The 24,617-nt window shown below is 40.4% G+C and overlaps 1 protein-coding gene across 5 annotated transcripts in view; it reads left to right on the plus strand.

The window, feature by feature from the left end:
- Window positions 1-24,617, plus strand: part of BCAS1 (brain enriched myelin associated protein 1) — a 63,569-nt gene that overhangs the window by 26,402 nt on the left and 12,550 nt on the right. For 2 of the 5 annotated variants that reach the window (XM_074969911.1, XM_074969913.1), the window contains 2 exons: window positions 13,366-13,533; window positions 24,277-24,342. The exons of 1 other annotated variant lie outside the window; for it this stretch is intronic. In XM_074969911.1, coding sequence (XP_074826012.1) covers window positions 13,366-13,533; window positions 24,277-24,342 — 234 coding nt within the window. The remainder of the gene's footprint in view (window positions 1-13,365; window positions 13,534-24,276; window positions 24,343-24,617) is intronic. 2 more of the 5 variants (XM_074969912.1, XM_074969914.1) reach the window with 2 other exon arrangements.

The raw sequence follows: 24,617 nt of genomic DNA on the forward strand, positions 1-24,617 counted from the left end.
CCCCTCCTTCTAAATGGAAAAGCACCAAGTTAAAGATGGATTGCAGTTCAGGTGACATGATCACATGTCACTGTAAGACTTCGTTACCCACTTGCTGACACCCATGTATACAGGAAGGCTTACAAGTAAACAGAGCCATGTACAATCAATTGTTCTAGTCAATGGGAGCCATCAAGATTCTTAACCACCGTTAATGGCCCACACTTTGCATAATTACAGTAGGACCTCAGAGTTATGTTACATATTCCTAGTTTCAGATACAAGAATGATACATTCATACAAATAGGATGACCACACTCAGTAGATTATAAGCTTTGTAATGATACCTCACAAGAGACCTTTTGCACAAAGCATATTCCAGTTACATCATATTTACACGCAATGTCACAGAGTCTGTTTCTTTTTCTAGGAGTCCCCTGATTTATTTGTTTTACTCATGCTGACGCTCTGAAAATCTGTCCCTCCCTTGGTCTGTTTCTTCTAATGGGTTTCAAACAAGAATGAACTTGCTTATAAGTTTGTGGGTTCAGACTGACTGCTTGGCAGCCCTTAGGTAAAACAATATATTTGATAGAAACTAGCAAGAATTATGAAAATGAAGCTGCAGTTTCTATGGTTCTTTGTGGTACATACAAAAAGGCGGGGCCCTGTCTAGTTTTATTTACCAGAGGAACTACACTGAATCATTGTATCGTGAATAACTGCCCCCCCGGGCTACGGTTCAAATTTAGATGCCAAAAATGAAATGCTTCCAAATAAGTAGATACTGATTAAATGAAGCCCATGAGCTTCTTTGTCTATGATTTCTCTGCTGGGCAGAAGAATTGGAGACATAGTTTCTGTATGCCAGTAACATTGAACATTTGTGGTGCTTACTACTTCACAGATGAAGCAAGCATGATTTGCTTGTTTCTCTTCACATCCAAGACAGTTTAAAGCAGTTGTCTGGGTTTATTATTTTCCTATGGCATTGGATGAATCAGGTATTTGTAATAAAAGGAAGCCTGTAAAGTGGGGAAAGAGATATCTGAGAGGTTTCATATTGTTACAGAAACCATATCCACTTTCTGAATATGTCTGGCTCAAAGGAGATGCAGAGCAGGATGCATACTGAGCCTCAAGATGGGATAAGAAGAGAAACAGCTGAATCAAAGAGACAAATCCATTAAGTTGTAAATTCACTGACGTTAGTGGGAGTTGTACCAGAAATTCACTTAAGCCAAGTTGTCAAATTTTTAATAAATAAGTAACCTAGTCTACTGTGTAAGAGGAAAGAAGGGAAATGTAGATCTGTTCCTGAACATTAACTCTCATTGAAGATTTATGGGCCAAAATTCCATTAGGACTAATAAGTGAGATTCTGCCCTCTACAGAGGGCCAGCACAAAGCCTCTGCACTAGGGGAGTCTCACTAAAGTCTTCTCCTGAGGGCTTCAATTGGACTCAAGTAGTGCAGAGGCTTTCTGCACTGTGGTGAGTTCCATCCAGTATAAATATCAGCTGCCCTCACACACCACAACCCCGTCCAAATATGACAGGCCCAGGCAACTCCCTCCATTTGTTTCTTCTTCTTTTTTTTTTTTAACCTCTGTCAATCTGAAGGGAGACTGAAGGGGTATGAGGACATCTCAAGGTCCTTCCTGGCATGTGGGATCTCCTTGAGCCTGCAAAAAGGGCTTGACCATCCTACCTAATGTTTCTTGTGGCCCTCAAAATTCGGAACAAAAATAAACACTATTACTGCAAGACCAGAGTCCCACACGTGCTCTGGCACCAGCCCCACTCTAGCCTTGGGTTTATTGTGTTCCTCACCATCCAAATGGTGTTGGGTGATCAGAGTGGAAATTTGCCCCAGTGGTGGACAGGGACTATAGAGAGCTCTGCATATCTCTGTGCAGACCTAACATAGGCTGCAGCAGATATGGGTGACCCTTAGAAATTTCTGAGTATAGTTGGGCCTTCACCAAATGCATGATTCTAAAGACCCCTGAACTTTTGAGGTCTTTGAAACCAGGATCCAAATTTTGCTGCATGGGCCCATCTTTGCCTAATTTTGAACTATCCAAACTTCCTGATTCTGCAAACTTTGGCTGGAAGTCTTATGAGAACAAGATTTGTTGTGAGATTTCTGGTCTTGCCTGCTTCCAGCTGGGATAGAAATATCATGAGCTAATTGGAACCAAATAAAGGGACAATGAAAAATAAGAGAAATTGGAGAAATTGCCCAAGTTTTACAAAGCTCAGGAAAAAATTTGTTTTGAATTTTGTCTGAAAGCCCTGTCTTGCTTTTATTTAATCCAAAGCAGTGTTTGTCTAGCTTTAGAAGTTGCTTGATTTTTCTCAGACAAGTTGAAAAATATTTGCATTGTTCGCTGAACAGGTGTTGTTTTCAAATGTTTTGTTTTCTCGGTAGGAAACAAGACATATTGTAATTGCTTCATAATAAAATCCCTGGCTTGGCTTTAATGATTGAAATAATGCATTGCACCAGTCTACAACTCCCTGTCGGGTGTTCATGTTCATTCATGTTCCCTCGCTCTCTCTCATTGTAATGTAGCTGATTTAAAAATACATGAAAATGTATCTTTTGTCTCCATTAATGAACTAGTTGTTGTCAAAGGAAGGTTGATTGTCATGGAAGAATTATTTTATCTTATCTCATACATGGCAGGCATGGTCAAAATTAGGCTAATTAAAAATATGAACCAGGTTCTCAGCTGGTGTGAATTAACTCTTCACTGAGTCCAGTGAAATGATGCTAAATTACACCACCTGAGCTTCTGATGCTATATTCTGTTAATTTAAAATAATCTTTGGATCCAGTTCTTCTCCCACATACACTGTTTTACAGTCACTGAAGTTTATCTTGTTTACATGAGTATAAACCAGTGGGAAATTAGGCCCTTTGTCTTTTGAAAATCTCACTCTTCTCTCTGTTTGAGAAATGGGTACTGTAGGTCAAATCTGAACCTTACATTGGTGCAAACTCCATAATAACTCCATTGATTTGACCAGGGAGAACTGAATTCAATGGAGTTACTAGAGATATAAATGGGTGTCGCTGAGAACAGAATTTGGCCCTTTATATTTAGATGTTTTTAAAAAAATAAAATTACCTGTTTGGTTCGAATGATTATCCCTTACCAGCAAAAGATTTGTGTCACTTCCTTAGGTTTTCTTGATAGAGGAATATATTATATTTCCTTTTACCAGGAATCTTGGTGACCTAATCAGCTGAGGCCAAAGAAGTGCATAAAGGCACAAAATGATTTCCCCCCTCATAGGTTAGCCTGAAACTCGAGTTGCTTTGGAGATATTGCTTGTTGGTTTTTATTTTTACTTTATCAATTCCTTTTGCATACTTAACGTATTGCTCTCTTTCCTTAGTTGTTAGAGAGCAGAAGCTAGTAGCAGTTCAAAATAAGTATGTGTAATTCACACCAATGTGTAGTGCTTCTTTTGAACTAACAAACAGAAACAATCAACAAACGGATCCAGTTACTTCTCCCTTTCCAGCAGGACTCCCTGGAATCTAAAATGCTTGTCTCTAAAAGGAGCTTTCACTTCAAAATATAACGAATGAAGTGACTGTCAACAGACTGTAGTGCTAATGCTTTAATTAGAGCTCGGTAAACAGTGCAAAATAATATCTGTGAATGCTTGTTTAACTCTCCAAATTAATTCACTTCTGCTGTGTTTGGCCCTATTTTGTGATCACTTTCCAGGAATATTCTCACAAATGGCTGGAATGTTTACCAACGTAGCCTTTCTATTTTTTAAGCAAATGGTGAATATTAATGGAAAAGCAAATTTTGCATTTGTAATTACAAGTATTTGCACTGGAAACCTGATTCCAGGACTGGAACATATCTCGGCATAGAAATATACCACATGGCCATTTTGAATATCAAATAATTACAAACAAGCTGCAGGCTAAGAAGAATTCAGGGAAATTGGTCAGTAAATTATCTCAAATAATGGATACATTTTGGAGGGGAAAATCACAATTTGAAGTAGTTACAGTTTTGAGGTCATAGATGTATCAGCAAAAGACCTGCCTCTGTTACTGAGATGGGAGGCTTCATCTATTGACAGTATAGCCAGCAAGCTGTCCAGCAGGTATGATAAGCATGTACCAAACAGCAACCTTCAGCACTGAGTCATTAGCATGGAATTTGCAGAGCAAACAGTACCTGAAGGGTGCGTGCCATAAAGAAGGAAAATGAATATTTGGGTGGAGAAGGTGGTTATAATGTATTGCCCAGGCCTTATCGAGTCTCTGAAGCGCGTTGTCAACCTCCACTACAGAAAGTACTACTGGCAAAGTTGCATGGGAGTAGAGGGTCAGGATATCATCTGAACTCTGGTCTTTTTATCCTGCCTCAAGGGGCCAAAGCAACATAAAGGGGCTTTAAAAGGGAAGATCCCTTGTATAGTAACTGGGAAAAACAGGCACAGCTGATTTCTGAGGAGCCCCTTGAAAGTCCTAATGTAGCAGGCATGCTCGGGTGGGGCTAGGGTTGGGACGTGTATCAAAAGCTGGGCCATAGCATATAGCACTATAGAGGTTCTGGACAGCGCCACTTCCCACAAGCCAGCAGGGACAGGCTGCAATAACTTAAACAGAACCTTTCTAAGTTACACAGGGGCCACCCAAAATCAGAAGGGCACAAAAGTGGCTTAAAGCCATTCTACTTCTCCCACTGGGCTATTGAGTTCTGCCATGTGCCTCTTAAGCAGTAGAGATCAAAATCACACTCAGCTGCATTTTTTTTTTAAATTAAAAAATTGCAAAAGAGGAACTCATTAATTAATACTTATGCATTAAAAGAAAATACAGCTTGGTTTGTTAGCTAGCAAATGCATGGCCCAAGAAAAATAGAGAAGTCGAGTCCTATGCAGGGTGGAGATTAGACTCAGAGAGCAGCAAGCTCAAGCTGCCATGTGAGAATAATACAGAAGGCAAAGTATAGTATTTACATTAAACTTAAGAAAGGATGCTCAGGAAATGAAACAAAGCCTTATAGCCAGCTCGTTACATCAGGCCCAAAAATAAATTACATTTTCACTTTCACTGCATTTTGTATAGTGCTAACATAAAAGAAAACACTGAACTGAAAACTCCTAGGTACTGGTACAACACCAGTTATGAATTGTAGGAAGGCCTAAAAGTCTTGTAAGTCAGAGGAAGGATTCAGAGCTTAGACAATAACTTATGCACAAACCACCATTACCACTTTAACTAAGTTTTTATAGGAAAAGAAACAGGTAACAGTATCTTACAGGAAGCAGAACAGTACTTTCCAACTAACAAAGGAGCAAAAAAGCTGTAAAATACTGTTATAAGAGGCTGAGAAAATTATTATTTTAAATAATAAAAATACAATGGTATCTCTGTAATAGTGAGGCTAGTGGGTGGATTTCATTTTATTCCTTCAAACAAGGTATTTGCCTTGAAATATTATTCTAAGGTTTGGGCTTGCTCTCTGCAAAGTCTGTTTTCTCTCTTTTTAAGGAATTTAAGCTCAGTCACATTGGTGTAAATCAGGAGTGACTCTTGAATTTTGTGAAATTAATTCCAATTTACCCCAGTGTAACTGACAGCAGAATTTCGACTTATAAATCCAGAAAGCTCAGTCAATGTAATTTATGGCTATAGGAATATCACCGTGTATTCAAGACAAATAAAGTTGATAAAATTGTTCTCCCTATAATTTATTATTATACAAATTGTAGAGTCCGCCTTTTAAAACTAATCACAGAACACAGTGTCATTTTTAATTTTTATTATTGCTTTGTTGAGTACAGAGGAAGACGGGCCAAACCCTAGAGGAGAATGTAAGTTAATGTAAAATCATTCAAAGTTTGTTGACCATCCATAACCAATTCTGTCCTTTCATTGTCTTTTGTTTTGGACAGTACATCCCTGGTGCCAATGGGCGTTGAGGCACACCCCAAGCCTGTACCAGGGCAGAACATTTATGTATCTTGACTTTGACAGGTTTCCTGTCTGCCTATGCCAAATGCTGAATTGTACTGTTAAAAGGTATTGTGGGATGTATACTTTAGCATAAGTAAAGTAAGTAGAATACAATGTAGCATGACTTCCCAATACTCTCATTTAGTATCTACTATATACTAATATAGTATAATTAATATATATATTAATATGTGCATAGTATATACTATATTAATAGCATTGGCAGTTCTCACAAAAGAAAAATCAAATCATTTATAACTCCTGAATTCTGGGGATGTTCTTACTGTGTTTTGTGGGATTGCTGCTTTGCAGCTCCAAATTGAACAATAATCCCAACAGGTTCATCCATTACTAAAAGAAATCTACTTTGACCTTTCTCGGCACTGTATTATAAAAGTTAATGTGGGATGAAATACCACCCTGTGAATGGACTCTAAATCCTACTTACAATCCAAGTCAACATTTCAGAGCCTTTTTCTACAACCTGCCGAGAAACTATAAAAAGAAACCATTTGGGATATCCAAAGTCAGGGATCATAGACCAATGTCCTTTCTGTCTTAATCTTAGGTACCTACATGGCCCCCATTATTATTGTGTCTGAATGACTCTCAATACCCCAGGGAAGTACTAATATTCCCATATTATAGATGGGAAACAGAGACATGAGGCTTGTCTACATGGTGTGTTAGTCTGCACTACTGGAGGTGTAAATTCCGTTGTACACCAGTGTGTCGTGTACTAACTGTCTGCGTGAACCCTGCTGGCTCACACTTAAAGTTCCCTGGTGAGCTTTGATGTAGTCCCAGTACAGCAACATGCACTGGGGAACTTTAAGTGTGAGCCAGTAGGGTTCACACAGACAGTTAGTGCACCACACATTGGTGTGCACTAGAATTTACAGTCTGGCTGGTGTGGACTAATGCAGTGGTTCTCAACCAGGGGTCTGGGGCCCACTGGGGAGCCCCCAAGCAGGTTTCAGGGGATCTGCCAAGCAGGGACGGTATTAGACTTTCTGCCCTGGGCCACAGCAAGCCGAAATCTGACCACATGGGGTTGAAGCCTCGGGTTCCAACTCCCGCCACCCAGGGCTGAAGCCAAAGCCTGAGCAACTTAGCTTCACAGGGCCCCTTGTGGCGTGGGGCCCCAGGCAAATGCCTGCTTGCTACCCCCTAATGCTGGCCCTGCCTTTTACATGCAGAAAAACATTGTGGCACAGGTGGGCCATGGAGTTTTTATAGCATGTTGGGGGGGGGCCTCAGAAAGAACCCCTGGACTAATGCATCATTTCAACAAGCCCTAAGACTCAAACCCTCAAAAGATATGTAGGTGCCTAACTCCCAGTGCAGTCCAACCTCCTATTGTTCCCTGTTCCTTTTTCAATAGAAAACTTAGGTAAAATGGTGAGAGGTTTGTGTAAATTAGTGTCTGAGCTCTGAATCCCTCCTGGGCCTAAGTGACTTGCCCAAGGTCATACAGGAGGTCTGTGGCAGAGTAGGGAAGGATCTGAGTTACCCAGGAAAGAATTTTCTGTAGTATCTGGCTGGTGAATCTTGCCCATATGCTCATGGTTTAGCTGACCACCATATTTGGGGTCAGAAGGAATTTTCCTCCAGTGCAGATTGGAAGAGGCCCTGGAGGTTTTTTGCCTTCCTCTGTAGCATGGGGCACGGGTCACTTGCTGGAGGATTCTCTGCTCCTTGAAGTCTTTAAACCACGATTGGAGGACTTCAATAGCTCAGACATAGGTGAGAGGTTTTTCGCAGGAGTGGGTGGGTGAAATTCTGTGGCCTGCGTTGTGCAGGAGGTCAGACTAAATGATCATAATGGTCCCTTATGACCTTAGTATCTATGAATCTCCAGAATCCCAGGCAAGTAACCAGTGGCCCATACTTCCTCTTGAGGTTTAATGGTATGAAGAATATAACTGTTTAAATATTGAATATGTTATTGGGTATTAACCCCTTATGAGTTAGCAGGGTTTCGAGAAGAGAAGTCTTGTATAAAAGATTTCGGTTTTCTATGTCCAGTGCCCTCCCTCAACCCATGCATGGAGTCCCTTCTACAGAGCCCAATTGTTCATACTTTGCAATGAAAGTAAGAATTTGACCCTTTATTGCTTTGTGTGTAAGTTTAAAAGCTTTTGCATTCCATTGAAACATCCTGCACGGAAAAACTAAATACAGCCAAGCATCGGTATGTCAACCAAGATGTGGAAATAAAACTGGAAGTTAACAGAATCACAGCAGCAGTTTGGAAACTATCTTTGTAGTTATAGGAGTGACATTTTCTTTATGATGTCATGGCAGCAATGGTGTGGATTTTGCAGTTTGTACAGCAGGTCCAGTGTTCTCTTTCAGCTTTTATTTACAAAGCACAGTCAGAAGGAGTTTCATTTTCTAGAGTGAAGTATTTTAAAATAAGATCTGAAAGTTAAATCATCATTATAGCATGTAAAGCATAATATGAAAGGTCTGAACCTTACAGGGCTGAAGGAAAATAAGTAACTCTCAAATGCATTTTTGTAAGTATAACACACAAAATAGGTCTTGACAGGATGAGGGTAGTCATTTTCCTGTCTCATTCATCATGCTGAAACAACGGGCCAGGCCTGTAATTCAGAAGCTATAGCGGCATATCTACAGTATACAATGCTGTAGGAAATAGAGAGAGAGAGTGTAGTTTGGTCTACACTTGAAAATTATATCAGCATAGCTATGTCAGTCAGGATGTGAAAAAAAAAAATACCCCTGACCGATGAGGCTGTGCAGCCATAACCCACAGCATAGACACAGTTATGTTGATGGAAGAGAGCTTCTGTCAATGTATCTATCATCATTCAGGGAGGTGATGTTCCTACACCAACAGAAAAACCTCTTCTGCATCTACAATACAAAGCTATGCTGGCATAGCTATTCCGGTATGGATCTCGGTAGCATACACAAACCCTGTGACTCAGGCTGAGGGGTTTTAGAAAATAGATATAATATGACAAAAGCACATGCAATTGTGCATCCAATATGTACACACACACATCTAGTAACAGCACTCAAAATGGCTATAGGGATTTCATCTATCAGTGACTGGTTAGAAGCATGGGGTGAAATCCTGACCCGGTTGAAGGCAATGAGAACACACTCATTGATTTCAGGAGGGTAGGAATTTCACCTGTGATGATCAATTAGCACAGAAGCTCTGACAGTTGCAGTACTGGGCTGTGCAAATTAGGCACACAAATGTACAACCTATAAAGTGCACACAAAGTTCTGACTGAGAATAGTGGATCAACATGTATGTAATGCAAAGTGTGAATGCGGTAGTAAGGGGTAATTATATAATAACATCTACATTTGAAAAATAATTCACAGATCTGACCTGAGTTCCAAAGCCAGCACATATCTAGCCTTTAAAAACAATTAGATTTGATGTATATTTGTAAGTATAAAGAAACCCTGATGTGATAACTGTATACAAAGTTCCACCTCCAGGTCAAGTTAATGGAAATACTTTAAAAACTTTGAAAATTATAAAAGGGTGTTCTAGGGTATGTGCACACACATATGCAATTGTACAGGATTCCTTCCTCGTAATAATTATAACCAAATTATTACAAAAATATCATTCCTAATAGCAGGCTAAGAACTCCAGACAAGGCACCTTATAATTTCTTCAGGAACACTGTGGGATGCCTAATTAAAATGTGTATTAGCAACATTGCTCAGGTAAAATGAGAGATTTCATATGCAGTTGTCATCACTGCAAATTAGATGTGCATTTTGTACATGCCTATTTTAAAAAAATCTGGCTCTGTAATTGCGTTTATAAAGTAGGTTTGATATTATTTTTAAATTGGAAGTTTTATTTAACTTTCCTAAATTTTTCTGACTCTAAATTACCTACTCTTAAATTGTACAGTCCAGTGACCAATGAATAAAAGTACCTCACTATTGTAAGTATAATGTTGTAAGGCATGGAATATTCAACAAATTAATCCCTCTGAATGGCTGATTATCTCTTAATATTTTCTAACAGACAGCAGCACTTCTTTCTTCCTTCCTTCCCCCCAGTATTTGGCATTTCCTCCCAGGATGCAATTGTTATCGCTAGAGAAACTAAACCCCCTGCACAGAAAGCGCTTGAGAGAAAACTCATTCGGGCTGCAGCTGTAACAGCAGTAGCTGTAATAGGATTCCAAATGCTAATCTTTGAAAGATGAGCTCCTTGAAGCTAAGTCATTGCCTTACTGAGCCACTCTTCCAGCTCATGCAATGATCCGTTTCCTTCTAGCAAAGAAATGGTGAATTGATTGTGTGTATTCATAATGCAGATCAAATAGAAATACAGATTAAAATTATTACTATCAATTAACTGTTTAATTAACTTTCATACACTTAAATTCTGTTCATAGAGTAATTTTTAAACACATTTTAGATGCACACAGGAATTTCTAGAAGAGGAACATTGCAATTAAATGTAATGCTGGAAAAAGTTACGATTGTGAACATCTAATCTTGATTCCTATCAAAATACTGTTCATCCCATTGAAAAAGGAAAAAAATGCCCAGGAAAAAAATAGAAAAAATGCCCAGAAAAAAAAATAGATCAGACAAACCCGTGTTTAGCAATATATTACAATCTGTTTCAATGCATGCTAGGAAATCTGAGGCTAATTTCTCTGAACTAATATACGGTCCAATCCAATGTCATACTTACATTGGAGGGTGCTGTTAGGGGTATTATTGCAATTAATGGGATTACTTGTGTGGGAAGGTGCTATGCAGTGTGAATCAGGATGGCAAAATTTTGCCTGTAGATACGTAGGGCACAGTTGTGACCATGGCTATGTACCTGAGCAGGGGAGTAAGGAGGTCAATACACACATTACCAATGGCAGCATGGGGTGGGAAGAGACAACTTGCACTGGGTCGCTACTCCCACTTCCACGCAGGTTGGCGGGGAATGGGTGGGCAAGAGCAGGATTAGAAGAGCCTTGGTTCTGCCCCTCAAGTGTGCTCTCTGGAGCAGTGGAGCTGGAGTGGCAGGGGAAGTTATCTGCAGGTACAGGGCTGGCTCAAATTACCTTTCTCCTGGAGCCTGGGGAGAACCAGTAAGCAGACTGACTATGCCTGGTCCTGAGGCAGTGTGACTATGACCTCGGGGCTTGTAGCAAAGCTGCAGTTGAACCCTTAATGGGTCCAAATGATCAAAACAAAATAGTAAGAAAGGGCAGCGTTGGCAGTAGGGATGAACAATTAGAGAGCTCCTGTGGGCCCTTCACATGCATGGTGCAGAGCGCCTACAGCCACTTGTCATTTATCAGCTGAAGGAACAGTCATGGGGAAGGGGGGGTTGTGCTGTAGAGCCTTTGAGATGGGATGGGGGGGGGATATCCTCCCGCACCAGTCTCCATGCATTTCACCCACAAATGTTGCATTATATCCAGACAATCAGGATTATTTACTGAAGATTATTCATGCACTTCGGCAACCCCCTTTTCAAAAATTCAGATGATGTGCTTTATACCATGGCACCCGCGTGTGCATGTTACAGTTCCCCTCTGTGCCCAGGACATGGAGGATAGCAGTTGTTACAGCCTATAGCAATAGAGCCGTGGTTCTTTAGTTCAAACTGTAGCAGCTCATGCTTTTTAGGTCCCCAATTCAATCCCCAGTGTGTAAACCAAGAGGAGGTCACCATATAGGCTCGTACATTAAAAGTAACTCTATACAATGTACATAAATATTGCATGAATGTCTATAAATCGATGTGACACATTTGCAGCAGTTGCTTTGTACAATATTTTAAATTATATTCACTTTGTTGGCAATGTAAACAGCAGGTCATGTCTAAATGTCAACGTCTAGTGTAACTACTTTCATTTTAGTTCAGTGTTTAAGGGGCTGAATGCAAAGTAAGATGCGTTTATGATGTTATGCATCATTCTGCAATTGGCTGTAAAATGCTGCAAAGGCTGTGTTCAGATCAAATTATTCAGGTTATTTCCATGCGAATAGCTTGGTCTCTAAGACAGAAAGGAAGATGCTTCTCTATATGGTGACTGTGAGTTCCGAATTAATTAACATTTCTTTTGTGCACAGGAGAAAGTCCTTTTGGGGGGGGTCTACCTGGGCAGGAGCGTTATAACAGTTTGTATAGTGGGGGTGCTGAGAGCCACTGATCAAACTGTAAACCCCGTATATGATGGAAACCACTTCAAGCCAGGGAGTGCAGGAGCACACCTAGTTCCAGCACCTATGTACCTGCGCAGTTATAAAAGAGAGAGCAGTCAGCCAAGGAAATGCACGTTTAGCCCATACCCAGGTGGGATCTGAAGCATCCATACATCAATGAGGCACCTATGTTCCTCCTGGTTGTGTTCTCTGTATTGTGAAGTTTGGTTGAACACGATAAGCTCTCAGAGGTGTGGCCCTAAGTAGACTGTGGAATGAGGCATTCAAGTGAATAGACACAATTTTTCATTAATACTTTAGAGCTCATTTGGACCCCAATCCTGCTAAATGCAGAGCACCTCTTGCAAATTGCTGAGCATGTATTAACTTTCATGAATTCCAGTGGAAGTTGAGCACACTCAGGAGGTGTTCTAGACCCCATAGGATCAGGATCTTGGTAAGATAATGGATCTGATTCTCCATTACCTTGCAGCTCATGTAGTTATTTACACCTGTGCAAAGTGGGGGGAGGGGGGGAGGGGGATGGGAGAGCACTACTGATATGACTGAGTTGAGAATTCTGAGTCTGATGTCTTTCATCCACCCCAGATTTCCTTTGCACTGGTCTGAGTGACTAATCCCGGTGAAAGCCAGTGAAGAATTAGACCCACTATTGTTTTCACAAGTTATTAAATCTTATTCCCATTTCTGTTTACAAACCCCTGGGCCTGATCCTCCTCTCACTCATGCCCATTTTAGAGAAGTATAACTGATTTTAATGAAATTACTCCTGATTTATACCACTGTAAGTGTTCACATTCTATGTTGATTACATTTTTGTTTTAAATTTTGAGTAAAGGTGAATATTGTACTTGGGAACTAAGGCCCCAATTCAAGAAAGCACTTTTTTTCAGGAAAGTTCTCAAACACGTGTCTAACAAAGTTTGCGCTTAAATCGCACTGATTTAAGCATTTTCTTAAATAGGGATGGACTTAAGCACATGCTTCAGTGCTTTCCTGACTGGGGGCCCCAAAGGATGTAATGCAATTCATAGAATAATTGTACCTGATGTTCATTCTTTCTGTATAGAATTCCTGCATTTCTAACTCAAGACATCATTGTTACATTATAACAGCATTACAAAAAAGTACTGATTTAAAGAGTATGACAGATGAATGATTTTCTGCCTTCTTAATATTTGTCAAAAATAACCCTAGACTGCACCAGAAGACACAGAGGTTGTAATCAATGAGAAAGTGGAGGCATCCTTAGAAGCAGTGGCTCCTGACAAAGATGAGACTAAAAGCCCAGAAACTGCAGAAGTAAAACCTAGAAGAGAAGAAAATAAAAACCCCAAAACAAACTTGAGGAAGTTTTTTAAACTGGTAAGCAGAATCTTTGAACAAGAGGATCTGAGGGAGCCTTGTTCAAAACTTGTGGGTGGTAACTTTTTAAGCAATTCTCATAGTGAGTTTACAATTCTGCTTGCATACAGCAATGAAAGCTACATATGTAAATAATGGAGACAATCTTTATAACTGACCAGAGGCACGTAAATGCTCTTGTAATAGTATGAAAACATTTGTGTGGCTACTTTGCATGTGAAATTACTATTACTACACATAAAATATCATTATTTATATTTCTGTAGAGCCCAAAATGTGCTAGGTGCTGTAAAAGTGTCACCCACTGTTTATTTTGTGTTACATAGCTCCCTCTAGTGGCTGCTCCACAAGCGTTTATGGGTCTGCTAGAGCTAACAGCTCCTAAGTAGCAGAGATAGAGCCTGATCCAAAGCCCATTGAAGTCAATGGGAGTCTTTTAATTAATTTTGGTGGGCTTTGAATCAGGCAGCTGGTTCTTTAGGTCAGAGACAGAGGGTTATGCTTAGCATGCTGAAGGTCTCAGGTTCAAACCCCATTGTCAGCCCAAGTGGGGCTAGCTACCTAGATACAGCCCCTTACTTCACCAATCTTACAATCTAAAAAGACAAAATCAAAATATAACCCTCAACTACTGACAAAGTGGGGTGGAAATGGAAACAACATACAAGGAACTGATCAAGGTAATAAGTGGCATGTATCTTGTTATTTCCATGGACACGAACCACCATCATGGTGAACGCACATGCAGATGACAGTGTAGTAATCTAACCGGCAATTGTACACTCATTCACTGCAGTTGAGGTCACTTCTTCAAATGATCCTAAAGAAGCAGAAAAGAAAACAGTCCTGGTATAGAACTAACCTGCTGCTCTGATTAAAACACTATCAGATCTGGGACTTTTAAAAGCATTTTATTTGTTTTGGCTAGGTGGTTCAGATGCTGTTTTATTGGTTAGGTAGTTATCTGATATGGAGTCATAGCTGTACAGAACTTAGCTTTTATCTGACACCATATAATGGCCCAGCATGTCATGGCATGTTTTGAAATATGTGTATGCACAATTGTGGAAACTGTATGCAGAAATTAGGTGGATGCAGAGTTTTTGAAATCGGAGCCTGTCAAGGTTCCTTCCCCACTCTGAACTCTAGGGTACAGATGTGGGGACCTGCATGAAAGACCCCCCTAAGCTTATTCTTACCAGCTTAGGTTAAAAGCTGCCACCACCAAAGTGTTACACAAAGAACAGGGGAAGTGCCCACTTGGAAACGTCTCCCCCCAAAAATATCCCCCCAAGCACCACACCCCCTTTCCTGGGGAAGGCTTGATGAACATCCTCACCAATTTGCATAGGTGAACACAGATCCAAACCCTTGGATCTTAAGAACAATGAAAAAGCAATCAGGTTCTTAAAAGAAGAATTTTAATTAAAGAAAAAGTAAAAGAATCACCTCTGTAAAATCAGGATGGTAAATACCTTACAGGGTAATCAGATTCAAAACATAGAGAATCCCTCTAGGCAAAACCTTAAGTTACAAAAAGACACAAAAACAGGAATATACATTCCATTCAGCACAACTTATTTTATCAGCCATTTAAACAAAACAGAATTTAATGCATATCTAACTAGATTGCTTACTGACTCTTTACAGGAGTTCTGACCTGCATTCCTGCTCTGGTCCTGGCGAAAAAAACACACAGACAGAGAGGACCCTTTGTCCCCCCCCGCGTCGTCCCCCCCAGCTTTGAAAGTATCTTGTCTCCTCATTGGTCACTTTGGTCAGGTGCCAGCGAGGTTATCTTAGCTTCTTAATCCTTTACAGGTGAAAGGGTTTTTCCTCTGGCCAGGAGGGATTTAAAGGTGTTTACCCTTCCCTTTATATTTATGTCAGAGCCATTATCTGGATCACCCTACATTCTTTTAACAAGTTAGGTATGCATTTGGCTGGACCACTGCACTCTAATTTGAAAATACCATTGCCACAAGTGAATTCTCATATGTTTTTCAGCACACATGTGGATTCTTGGGTCTGCTCCAGTTGCTGAAAGCAGGTAGAAAGCTGATTTAACCAATTCCCTGAAGATTTATAAGGGATATCCAGGGGGCATAGTGCTGACAGAGCAACTTTGCACAATCTCCTGGTCCTAGACCTCTGTGCAGTGGGTATTCCTAGAAGAAAGAGGATGGTTTGTGCATCCTTATACTTCTGAGATCCCCAGCTTCCAGAATGGTAGATCTGAAGATTGGGGAGAATTGTTTATTGTAGCAGCTACAAGTACCAGTACAGGATCAGAGCTCAATCGTGTTAGGAGCTGTGCAGACATGCAATTAAAAAAAAAACAGTCCTAGCCCCAAAGAACTCGCCATTTTGGCTGTGACATGATGAAACACGTTGCTGAGACAAACAAATGGAGAGGAGTGGAGATGAAGGACTGTAAAGAGAACAAGTTGTCATACTGTTGTCCCTCAGGTCTGAGTGGTTAATCGATGCTTGGGGCTTTGCAGGTTGTTTCCATTAGGAGGAGAAATTGATGATGGAGTCAGGTATTTCTTGAGTGCAGTCTTGTTTATGTACAAAGAATGTACACAAAGTCCTGTTTCCCTGAACACAGCAGGCTTGCACTTCCAAGCCTCTTTCCAGTGAGCACTCTGCCCCAAAGCGCTCTTGCGCTTTCTCTCTCTGCTTCTTCCGAAGGAAGGCCATCCTAAAAGTACTTTTCTGGCTGTCTCCTGGCTTTTGTGCTAGCTTTCTGCTTCTTTTCTGACACACAGACACATTTAGTACTGCAATCCAATCAAACTCCCTGTTTCCACTATCATTCACTGAACAAAGAGGGATTTAATTGCTTCCCCATGTAGACTGAATGGAAGGCATCCAGCACACCATGCAGATTAGTAATACAATTAGGATCTAGTTTCCAATATTCTGAAGTATCTAAAGGAGTCAGGCACCCAACAACCATTTAATTTCAAAGGGAACTGGGCACTTAACTCACTGGGGCTTTTTTTTTTTTAAATCCCAGTTCCAGCCCCAAATCTTTGTTTGCATATGGACATTTGGTAATTGCACATAAAAATTTGTCACCCAATTGATCATATAGGCTTGTAAACAAATGCATGCCTAACTTGTTACAAAAGCAGGCCATATGAATCAGGAGCTATGTACATCAGGCTTCAATTCTGAGATGACCATGACACCCCCACCCCCACCCTGAAAAATTTAAAAAGTAGCACTGGTTAAATATAAAGCTCTTTTCCATGCCTGTCTTACGTCGCCATGACAAAACAAACAAGACTCTGTTAAGAAGCACTAAATGTAACACTGCTCTAATCAGAGCAAGGAGTTGGTCTTGGCTCAGCTTCTCTGTTTTCTGCTTCTTTAAAAGAGGAAGACGCTGATATATTATCCTCATTGTTAAGGAATAAAAACAAGGAACTAAGACTATGACAAATATCCCCTCCATGCTGAAAACAGAATTGTACTAATTGCATAACTGAACCTACAGCATTTTGAACTGTTTATTGTTGATTTAGCCCATTTTGGTTTATCCAATCATTCCCAAACAGACCCTGATTTCCTTTGTTGTTCTTGAAGTATGTGCCAAATAATTTCACTGAATGATTTTCACTTTATTGGATACTATCCATCTGGTTGCCTAGAATACTAGACATTGAGTAGGTATATTATTTGATGTGTGATTGGTCACCTAAGTTGCATGGTGTTATTTCTGCTCCCTAACTGGATGAAAGTTTTTAAAAGCAGAAGGGTAACAAATGATGAATAACAACCTTTCCTAACATTTTTCGACAAATAACCACATGCTGAAATGTGCAGGAAGTGTTTAGGATTCCCCAGCTGTTGTCTAGAGCTGGGTAATTATAGCTTCATATCTCCCCACCTCATCCTGTTCCCCTGGCATGATCTTCCACTCCAGGGGGTCACCTGGAGGGAGAAGTGCCTGTGCTCCAGTTGTGCTTGGTACTGTGCAGAGATGTGTATGGTGGGGAATCTCTTTGCACAGAACAGCTGGGTACTGTGGGGACCTAGTAGCTGTAATTTCCACTCAAAGGCTATTTGATGTCATCTGTACGTCTCCCTAGGAGGGACACTATGGGGTGTCGGACTGAACAATTAGGCCCACTGTGCTTGGATTGTACCTTTCAACTTTTCACCGCAGCCTATATGCCTCCTACATGTGGGTGACGAGTTTAATCTTTAACACCAGCGACCTAAAGCTAAAGCAATGACTTATGGGTTTAGATCTGTTTCATAAAACTCTCGCCTACAAAACAGGAGAAAACCCAACCAGTGCCAAAATGTGCTTTCTGATACTACACCTAAAGAGTCATAACATGGGACACTGTGGCAAGGAGGCTACTGGAGTTGTGAAAAATGACTAAAAGAAATACCCTCGGCTGTACAAGATGTACCACACACTTGATACAGGCCACCAACTCATCTGACACTTCCTTAGGTGTTCCCTTGTCAAGGGTGGAACAGGCAATAAATCCTTAAAAGATAGTATCTTAACAAATATTTATTCAAGGCCTCTGATACTTAAATGATTATTACAAGGGGAGTTTGTATCTGGAATGGAATGTTGCAGGGCCTCGTATTTGCATGGCCACAAGCTTCTTGGTTGGGTAATGATTTATCTCTAGGTTAGTTGTTGTTGTTATATTCCTTTAGGTAATGGACATATCATTACAGCTATTGACATTGTTGAAGTAGGAACTGTCTTAATTTTAAATTGATTATCTGGGTTTCTACTTTTTCCGCTTTGCTTGTGGAAGGGGATCCAAAAGGCTCTCACTTTCCCAATTGCTACAAATATAAGAGATTTTGTCTATGCTGTGTTTCATTTGACACCTTCAGGTTAACCTGATGAGTCAGAAAAGTAATGGGATCCTTCACCTCTATTTCCTGAGGTAGGTGAACAAGGGAGAATTCAATAAAAATGAAAAGCAGCAATATTAAGAATTATTCAAAAGGAAATCTCTCTCTCTCTTTCTCTCTCTCTAGATATATATATATATATATATATAAATATTATATAAATGAATGAATAATTTACCAGTAGAACTCTCTGCTACAAGATATCATCAGGGCCAAGCGTTCAGCATGATTCAAAACCAGAGCATATTTTATATGGATAATGAGAACATCCACAATTATATTACACACAAGAACCAAAAAGAGATATCAATCTTGAAGCTTTAGAGAAGGATGGTCTTTTATTTAAGGCTCTAGACTAGGATTCAGGATATCTAGGTTCATTTCTGGCTCTGCCACAGATTTCCTCTGTGACTTTAGAGAAGTCACAATCTCTCTGTGCCATGATTCCCTATCTGTGAAATAGGGAGATATTATCCACAACTGGTGGGTGCTGAAAGGATTGTTTGTAAGGCGTTCAGATATTATGGTGACAGGGGCTCTATATGAGCCTAGATGGATACAAGCCAACCAAGCACTAGCCTGTGATGGGTTATTCCATAATTGGAATCTTTACAGAGATTCTAACACTTTCCTCTGTCGGTAAAGTATGTTCCAGATGGAGAAGCAGTTTACCAGTTCCTCTTCCTCCATTAAAAGGGAGCAGTTGTGGAGAATTATTACTTTTAAAAGAAAAATCAAAGATCCTGGATTCAACCAAGTGCCAGCTAATCCCCCTGCACTCAGAGAAGGATTCTTAGCAATGGAGGGGGCAGTCAGTATTGTCACCATAGACTTCCAGGATTATACGAAACCTGTTGGGAGAAGCTACTGCAAGGAATCAGAACGTGCCATGCCTTCGTGGGCAAGACCCCTTTCCAGTTTCTGCAATTCACTTTTGGGCAGTGTGGGCCTCCCCATCAGAGTGAAGGTAGCAGTCACTTCCCATAACAATAACCTCCCTGGTGGACTTTTCATAAATGGGGGGTCCTGAGCCTGGAGCAATTTGGCAGCTTGAGGACAAAAACCAATGGCCATCCAAAGATTATTCAAAGTGAACCAGTTATATGCCAGAATGGTAGAATTTGTCCTTTTTTCATTGGAGGCAAAAATCTGGTTTGGAGATGTTATGACCCTACAGCAGTTTTAGTGTTGCTTCTACCATTTTGGTTGAGCAGAAGAGCTCTCTCCTTAGCGGAACACAAAAGACAAGTTAGAGCCTCAGGTTGTTTGATGAAGATTTATATAGTTTATCTTTGATTACCAGTGAAGGAAGGAGGTCCCTATTTTTTCATAACTCATAGATTAGATTTCCACAGAGGAAATGGAACAAGTTATTATTGCCTGTGTGCCTATTGAGAAATGCCATGGACCACATGTTTTGTCATCTATGGTCCACAGGATATTCGGCAGTGGAAATATTCTTACGGCTCCTCCGTTGAGCAAGGAGGGGAGAGGTTTGTCCAATATAGTGATGGCAGAGGTTGATCAAGGCTAACCAAGGCCTGAGTAAAACAAAACTTTTTGGACTCCCTGGGTGGACTGTTCCTGTTTCTCCTGGACTAGACTCTTCCTGTCAGGTTCCTGCTCTGGATGAAGTCTTGTCTTTCTTCTATTCCTGAGTTCTTGAATATTCTTTTATACAAGAGAGTATAGGCAGAACAGCTCTGGGCCACCTGCTGTTCTGCTTTTGACTGAGACAGGTTCCCCTGCAATCATGTGATTCCAATCCCAAGGAAGTCATTCTCCCTTAATTCACTGTGAGTGAGGAGAGTACTAATAACAGTCAGGGGGTAGAGTGGGGGGCGGGGGAATGTGGTGCTACTCTGCTCAAACTGTGCCAAGAGCATAACCCTCACTTACAAGTCCATAGTAGTTGGGCTTTTCTGCTAAAATTATGAGCATCAGTATGGCTAACTTTCTTGACATTTAGAATTGTAAGGACTAAAAATATGTGTTTGGTTTTTTAATGAAATACTGTCGCTTGGAGTAATTCATAATGTCATATGTAATAAAAAATCTGAAAACACTGGCAACTTAAAAACTGGACAGTAGAAGACTGCAGTGATGATTGAACCTAATGATATTCTGAACAAAAAGAGCTCTCAGCCATGCTTGTTGCTTCACACTGACTCAACAGACATTCTAGCCTTCAGAGTGATGTTTGCGGTTGTGTGTGCTGATTGTGTTGTATTGTGCTGGGAGGTGTGTGGATTTGTGTGGGTGGTGGATGAGAGGTGTGTGCTGCCATGAGGGACTATATGTGTTTGGGGTTATTGTGTTGCTGTGTGGTTGGTTGTGATGGTTTGTGACCCAGAGGGGTTGTGCTGGCAGATTTATGTTGGTTTGTGTGAGTGGCAATCGGAACCCCAGCTGTAGAGTGTCCCTCATACAATCAATGAAATTGTTGCATGCAAATTAGCTATAGAGAAAGGATGGTGTTTGGTTGAGTTACCTCTGATATCATAATGGCCTTGGACTCTTAGCATGGCGTAGCTTTCCACCATACCTGTATACCACACAGGTGTAATTTGTGAAATATAAATGTCTGAGACCTAAACATTGGATAGTAACAGACCATGATACCTGGTTATGATTCAATCTGGTGATATTCTGAACAAAAAGAGCTTCTAAGCCATGCTTGTAGCTGCTTCCATCATTCCACACTGACTCATACATTTTAAGCTTCAGAGTGACTCACAGAGAGACAATCCTAAAACCTTGTTATGTAGAGTAAATATTACAACACCTACTGGAATCATGAGGGAAGGGCTGGCTGGATGCACCACCAAGTACTGACTCACTCCAACCCCTTATAACAATATTAAACATAAAGGAATGTCAGTATTATTTTGCTTGAACTATAGGCCACGTCTGTGATCACGCATGGATGCAAAGTCCTCTCCTGCCACTCAGGCTTAATTGATCAAAACAAGTATGTATCATATGCCATGAATATCTGCAGATATTATGAGGAAACTTTCGAACAGTATAAAATTTCTCTCCTTTCTCTGGCCACAGTGAGTGGAGCTATAAACCTGAGGTCAGTGGAAAAGCTGGGATTGAGTTCTTGTCTATGTGGGGGAAACTGACTGGCATACCTCAATGGCTATTAGCCAGGATGGGCAGGGATGGTGTCCCTAGCCTCTGTTTGCTAGAAGCTGGGAATGGGTGACAGGGATGGATCACTGGATGATTACCTGTTCTGTTCATTCTCTCTGGGGCACCTGGCATTGACCAGGGTTGGAAGACAGGATCCTGGGCTAGGTGGACCTTTGGTCTGACTCAGTATGGCTGTTCTTATGTTCTTACCTATTCCAGAAAAACTATTCTGCTATAGCTATTCTGGTATAATTTAGATATTCTGGAATACCTCCCCCATGTGGACACTATTCTGAAATAAAAAAGTGATTTTATTCCAGAATCATTAATCTGCTTCAGAAGCAGAGTAATTATTCCGGAATAAAGTCACATTTTGTTTCAGAATGGAGTGCTCATGTGGGGAGTTATTCCGGAATAACTATGCCCGTCAATTTCCCAGTATAGACAAGTCCTTAGTAACAACTTCCTCTTAAATATAGATATAGGTATTTTACACTGTTCCAATTCTAACTGACAGACATTACTCACAAAAACGTAGCCTGTATTTAGCAAGGTTATTCCCGGTTCCCACCCTGTGTGCTATCTTGTCATGTTGACCCACCCTTCTTGTCATGGAAACACTTCAGGGGCCCATCAATAGCAGCCCTAAATTGGTTAAAGTGAGACACAAGAACAGAGCAGTTCTTTAGGGTGAAGTCTTCAGGTAAAACTTCCATTGAAACAAATGGGAATTTTCCCTGGGTAAGGCTTGTAGGATTTAGCCCAGTGATGGGCAACCTGCGGCCAGCCCGCAGCCCATCAGGGTAATCTGCTTGCGGGCCGCTGAGACAGTTTGTTTACATTGACCATCTGCAACAGTGGCTGCAGTTCGCCATTTCCGGCCAATGGGAGCTGCGGGAAGTGGCAGCCAGCACGTCCCTGCAGCCCGCGCAGCTTCCCACAGCTTCCATTGGCCAGGATTGGCAAACTGCAGCCACTGGAAGCTGTGGCAGCTGTACCTGTGGATGGCCAGTGTAAACCAACAGTGTCGCGGCCTGCCAGCACATTACCCTGACGGGCTGCGTGTGGCCCACGGGCCACCGGTTGCCCACCACTCTTTTAGCCCATAGTTAATTATGCTCCACTGATGATAATTCGTAGTTTGAATGATGAGAGATTACTGAAGGTTTGTTAAAGTTATTCTTCTTTCCTTCCTATAAAAGGCAGTAGAGTGGCTCCTATTTTGGTAAACTTACTTATTAAAATTAATCTTAAACATATATGAAGAAGAGTCACTGAAAAAGAAACGCAAACTCAATCTTATCGCTATACAGTCATCATACACCATGGACTAGGGTACTAACCTGTAATGTAACAAAGATCACACAGTGCTTCCTCTTCCCCATTTCTTCAACCTTTCCCACAGATAGCAACCATCATTAATATAACTAGGTAATTGATCAACCAAGCCAAGACATGTTCCTAAGAGAATAATGTTTTCCCCACATTTGGTTACCCATAATAAACCCCTTTAAAATCTTTAGCTTTTGAACAAACTCCTATTTAGTATTGATTTTCAACAGCTAGAGAGAAAAGAAAAGAATCATACACCAAAAAGAGATCTTTGCTACGAGATTGCACTCACGATTGAGCTGATAATATTGTTGTTGTAAGTGATAAATCTACAAGCTGCAGAAAACCACAAATCCGCTTGGTCTATCTTTAGAGCAAAAGTCACATCCTTTCATTGTTTTCACTGCACTTATGCAATGAAAAATGACATTCAAGCTCGGGAACTTTGAAATACTGGGGTTCACTTTATGCTTTAATAGTCCATGGCTAAGCAATGCGCAACAGAATAACATGTTATATTATTGGAAACAGGACCCAGTCAGACACTTTGACGTACTTTTACACTGTTCTAGTAATTTTTTAAATTTTTTATTCCAATCTAAAAGCTAACCCAAATTTTAATGAATCCTTTTGTCATATCCACCCATAAAACTAATTATATATCATATAAAAATATGGGTATATCAGATCATTCTTTTAAAATGTAATTCAGAGTCAAGGTTTACTTTGAACACGTTGCCTCTGCTACAGCCTCAGAGTCTACTTTGATTGATTATTCTAGCCAAGAAGAGCTGAGGCCAAGAAAGGTTGTTGCCTATATGCACACACTCCTTGGAGAGTTAAGGCATAAAATAGAATACATTGGGGTGGGAAATGTAGAGCAATGGTGAAAATGTGCAAATCTCAACAGTTTTTAATTGTCAACCGCAGCTTTAAGCATATATGTAGAAATAAAGTACAAGTACAACCTCTCAAGAGGATAATCCTATAAAGGCGAGTTGTCAAAGCTGTAAGCTAGAATCACGTCCCTAGTTAACTTTGATGGCAGGGATGATAGCACCATCCATCCCACTTATCATACATCACAATCATCTATGTAGTGAGACACTGTTCATATTGTACAGCCTTCAACAGGAAAATTGCCTTCCAAAAGACTACAGTGCTGCATTGAAATACATATGCAAAAATTTACCTTGGAGATACAGCCATGGAAGGGGACCCATTTCAATAGTGTTTGCAGATAGTTTGAGATGTGATAGTTTTGTTTTGCATTTACACTGTTAGGAATGATGTGCTTAAATTAAGCCTTTAGACTTCTGACTTAATATTGAATCTATGCTTAAAGCTTGGAAGACCTATATTCCTTTGTTATTTTAGTCAGTCAAAAGTGATGGAGGGGCTACCAGTTCAGAAGAGATAAATGGGCCAGACCCCAGTCACCAAGTAAGTCTTTGGATTTATTCATCTCTTGGTGATGGGTTTCACTGTAGCTTATTTCCCACTTATGTATCTGATTGGCTTTTTAGTACAAAAATCACTGATTGTAAAAAGATGGTATCATGTCCATGGAATCTTTTCCATTCATTGTTGCTTAATAAGGATGGATGAAGGTTCAAAAAAAATTCTAAATGTTTTTCATTTTCATAATAAAATAATTAGTAAAATGAACCAATTTTTATAATCTATTTTCCTTTACAGCCTTTATGCTATTTGTTTAC

Source organism: Natator depressus, chromosome 13, assembly GCF_965152275.1.
Source record: "Natator depressus isolate rNatDep1 chromosome 13, rNatDep2.hap1, whole genome shotgun sequence".
Classification (NCBI taxonomy): domain Eukaryota; kingdom Metazoa; phylum Chordata; order Testudines; family Cheloniidae; genus Natator; species Natator depressus.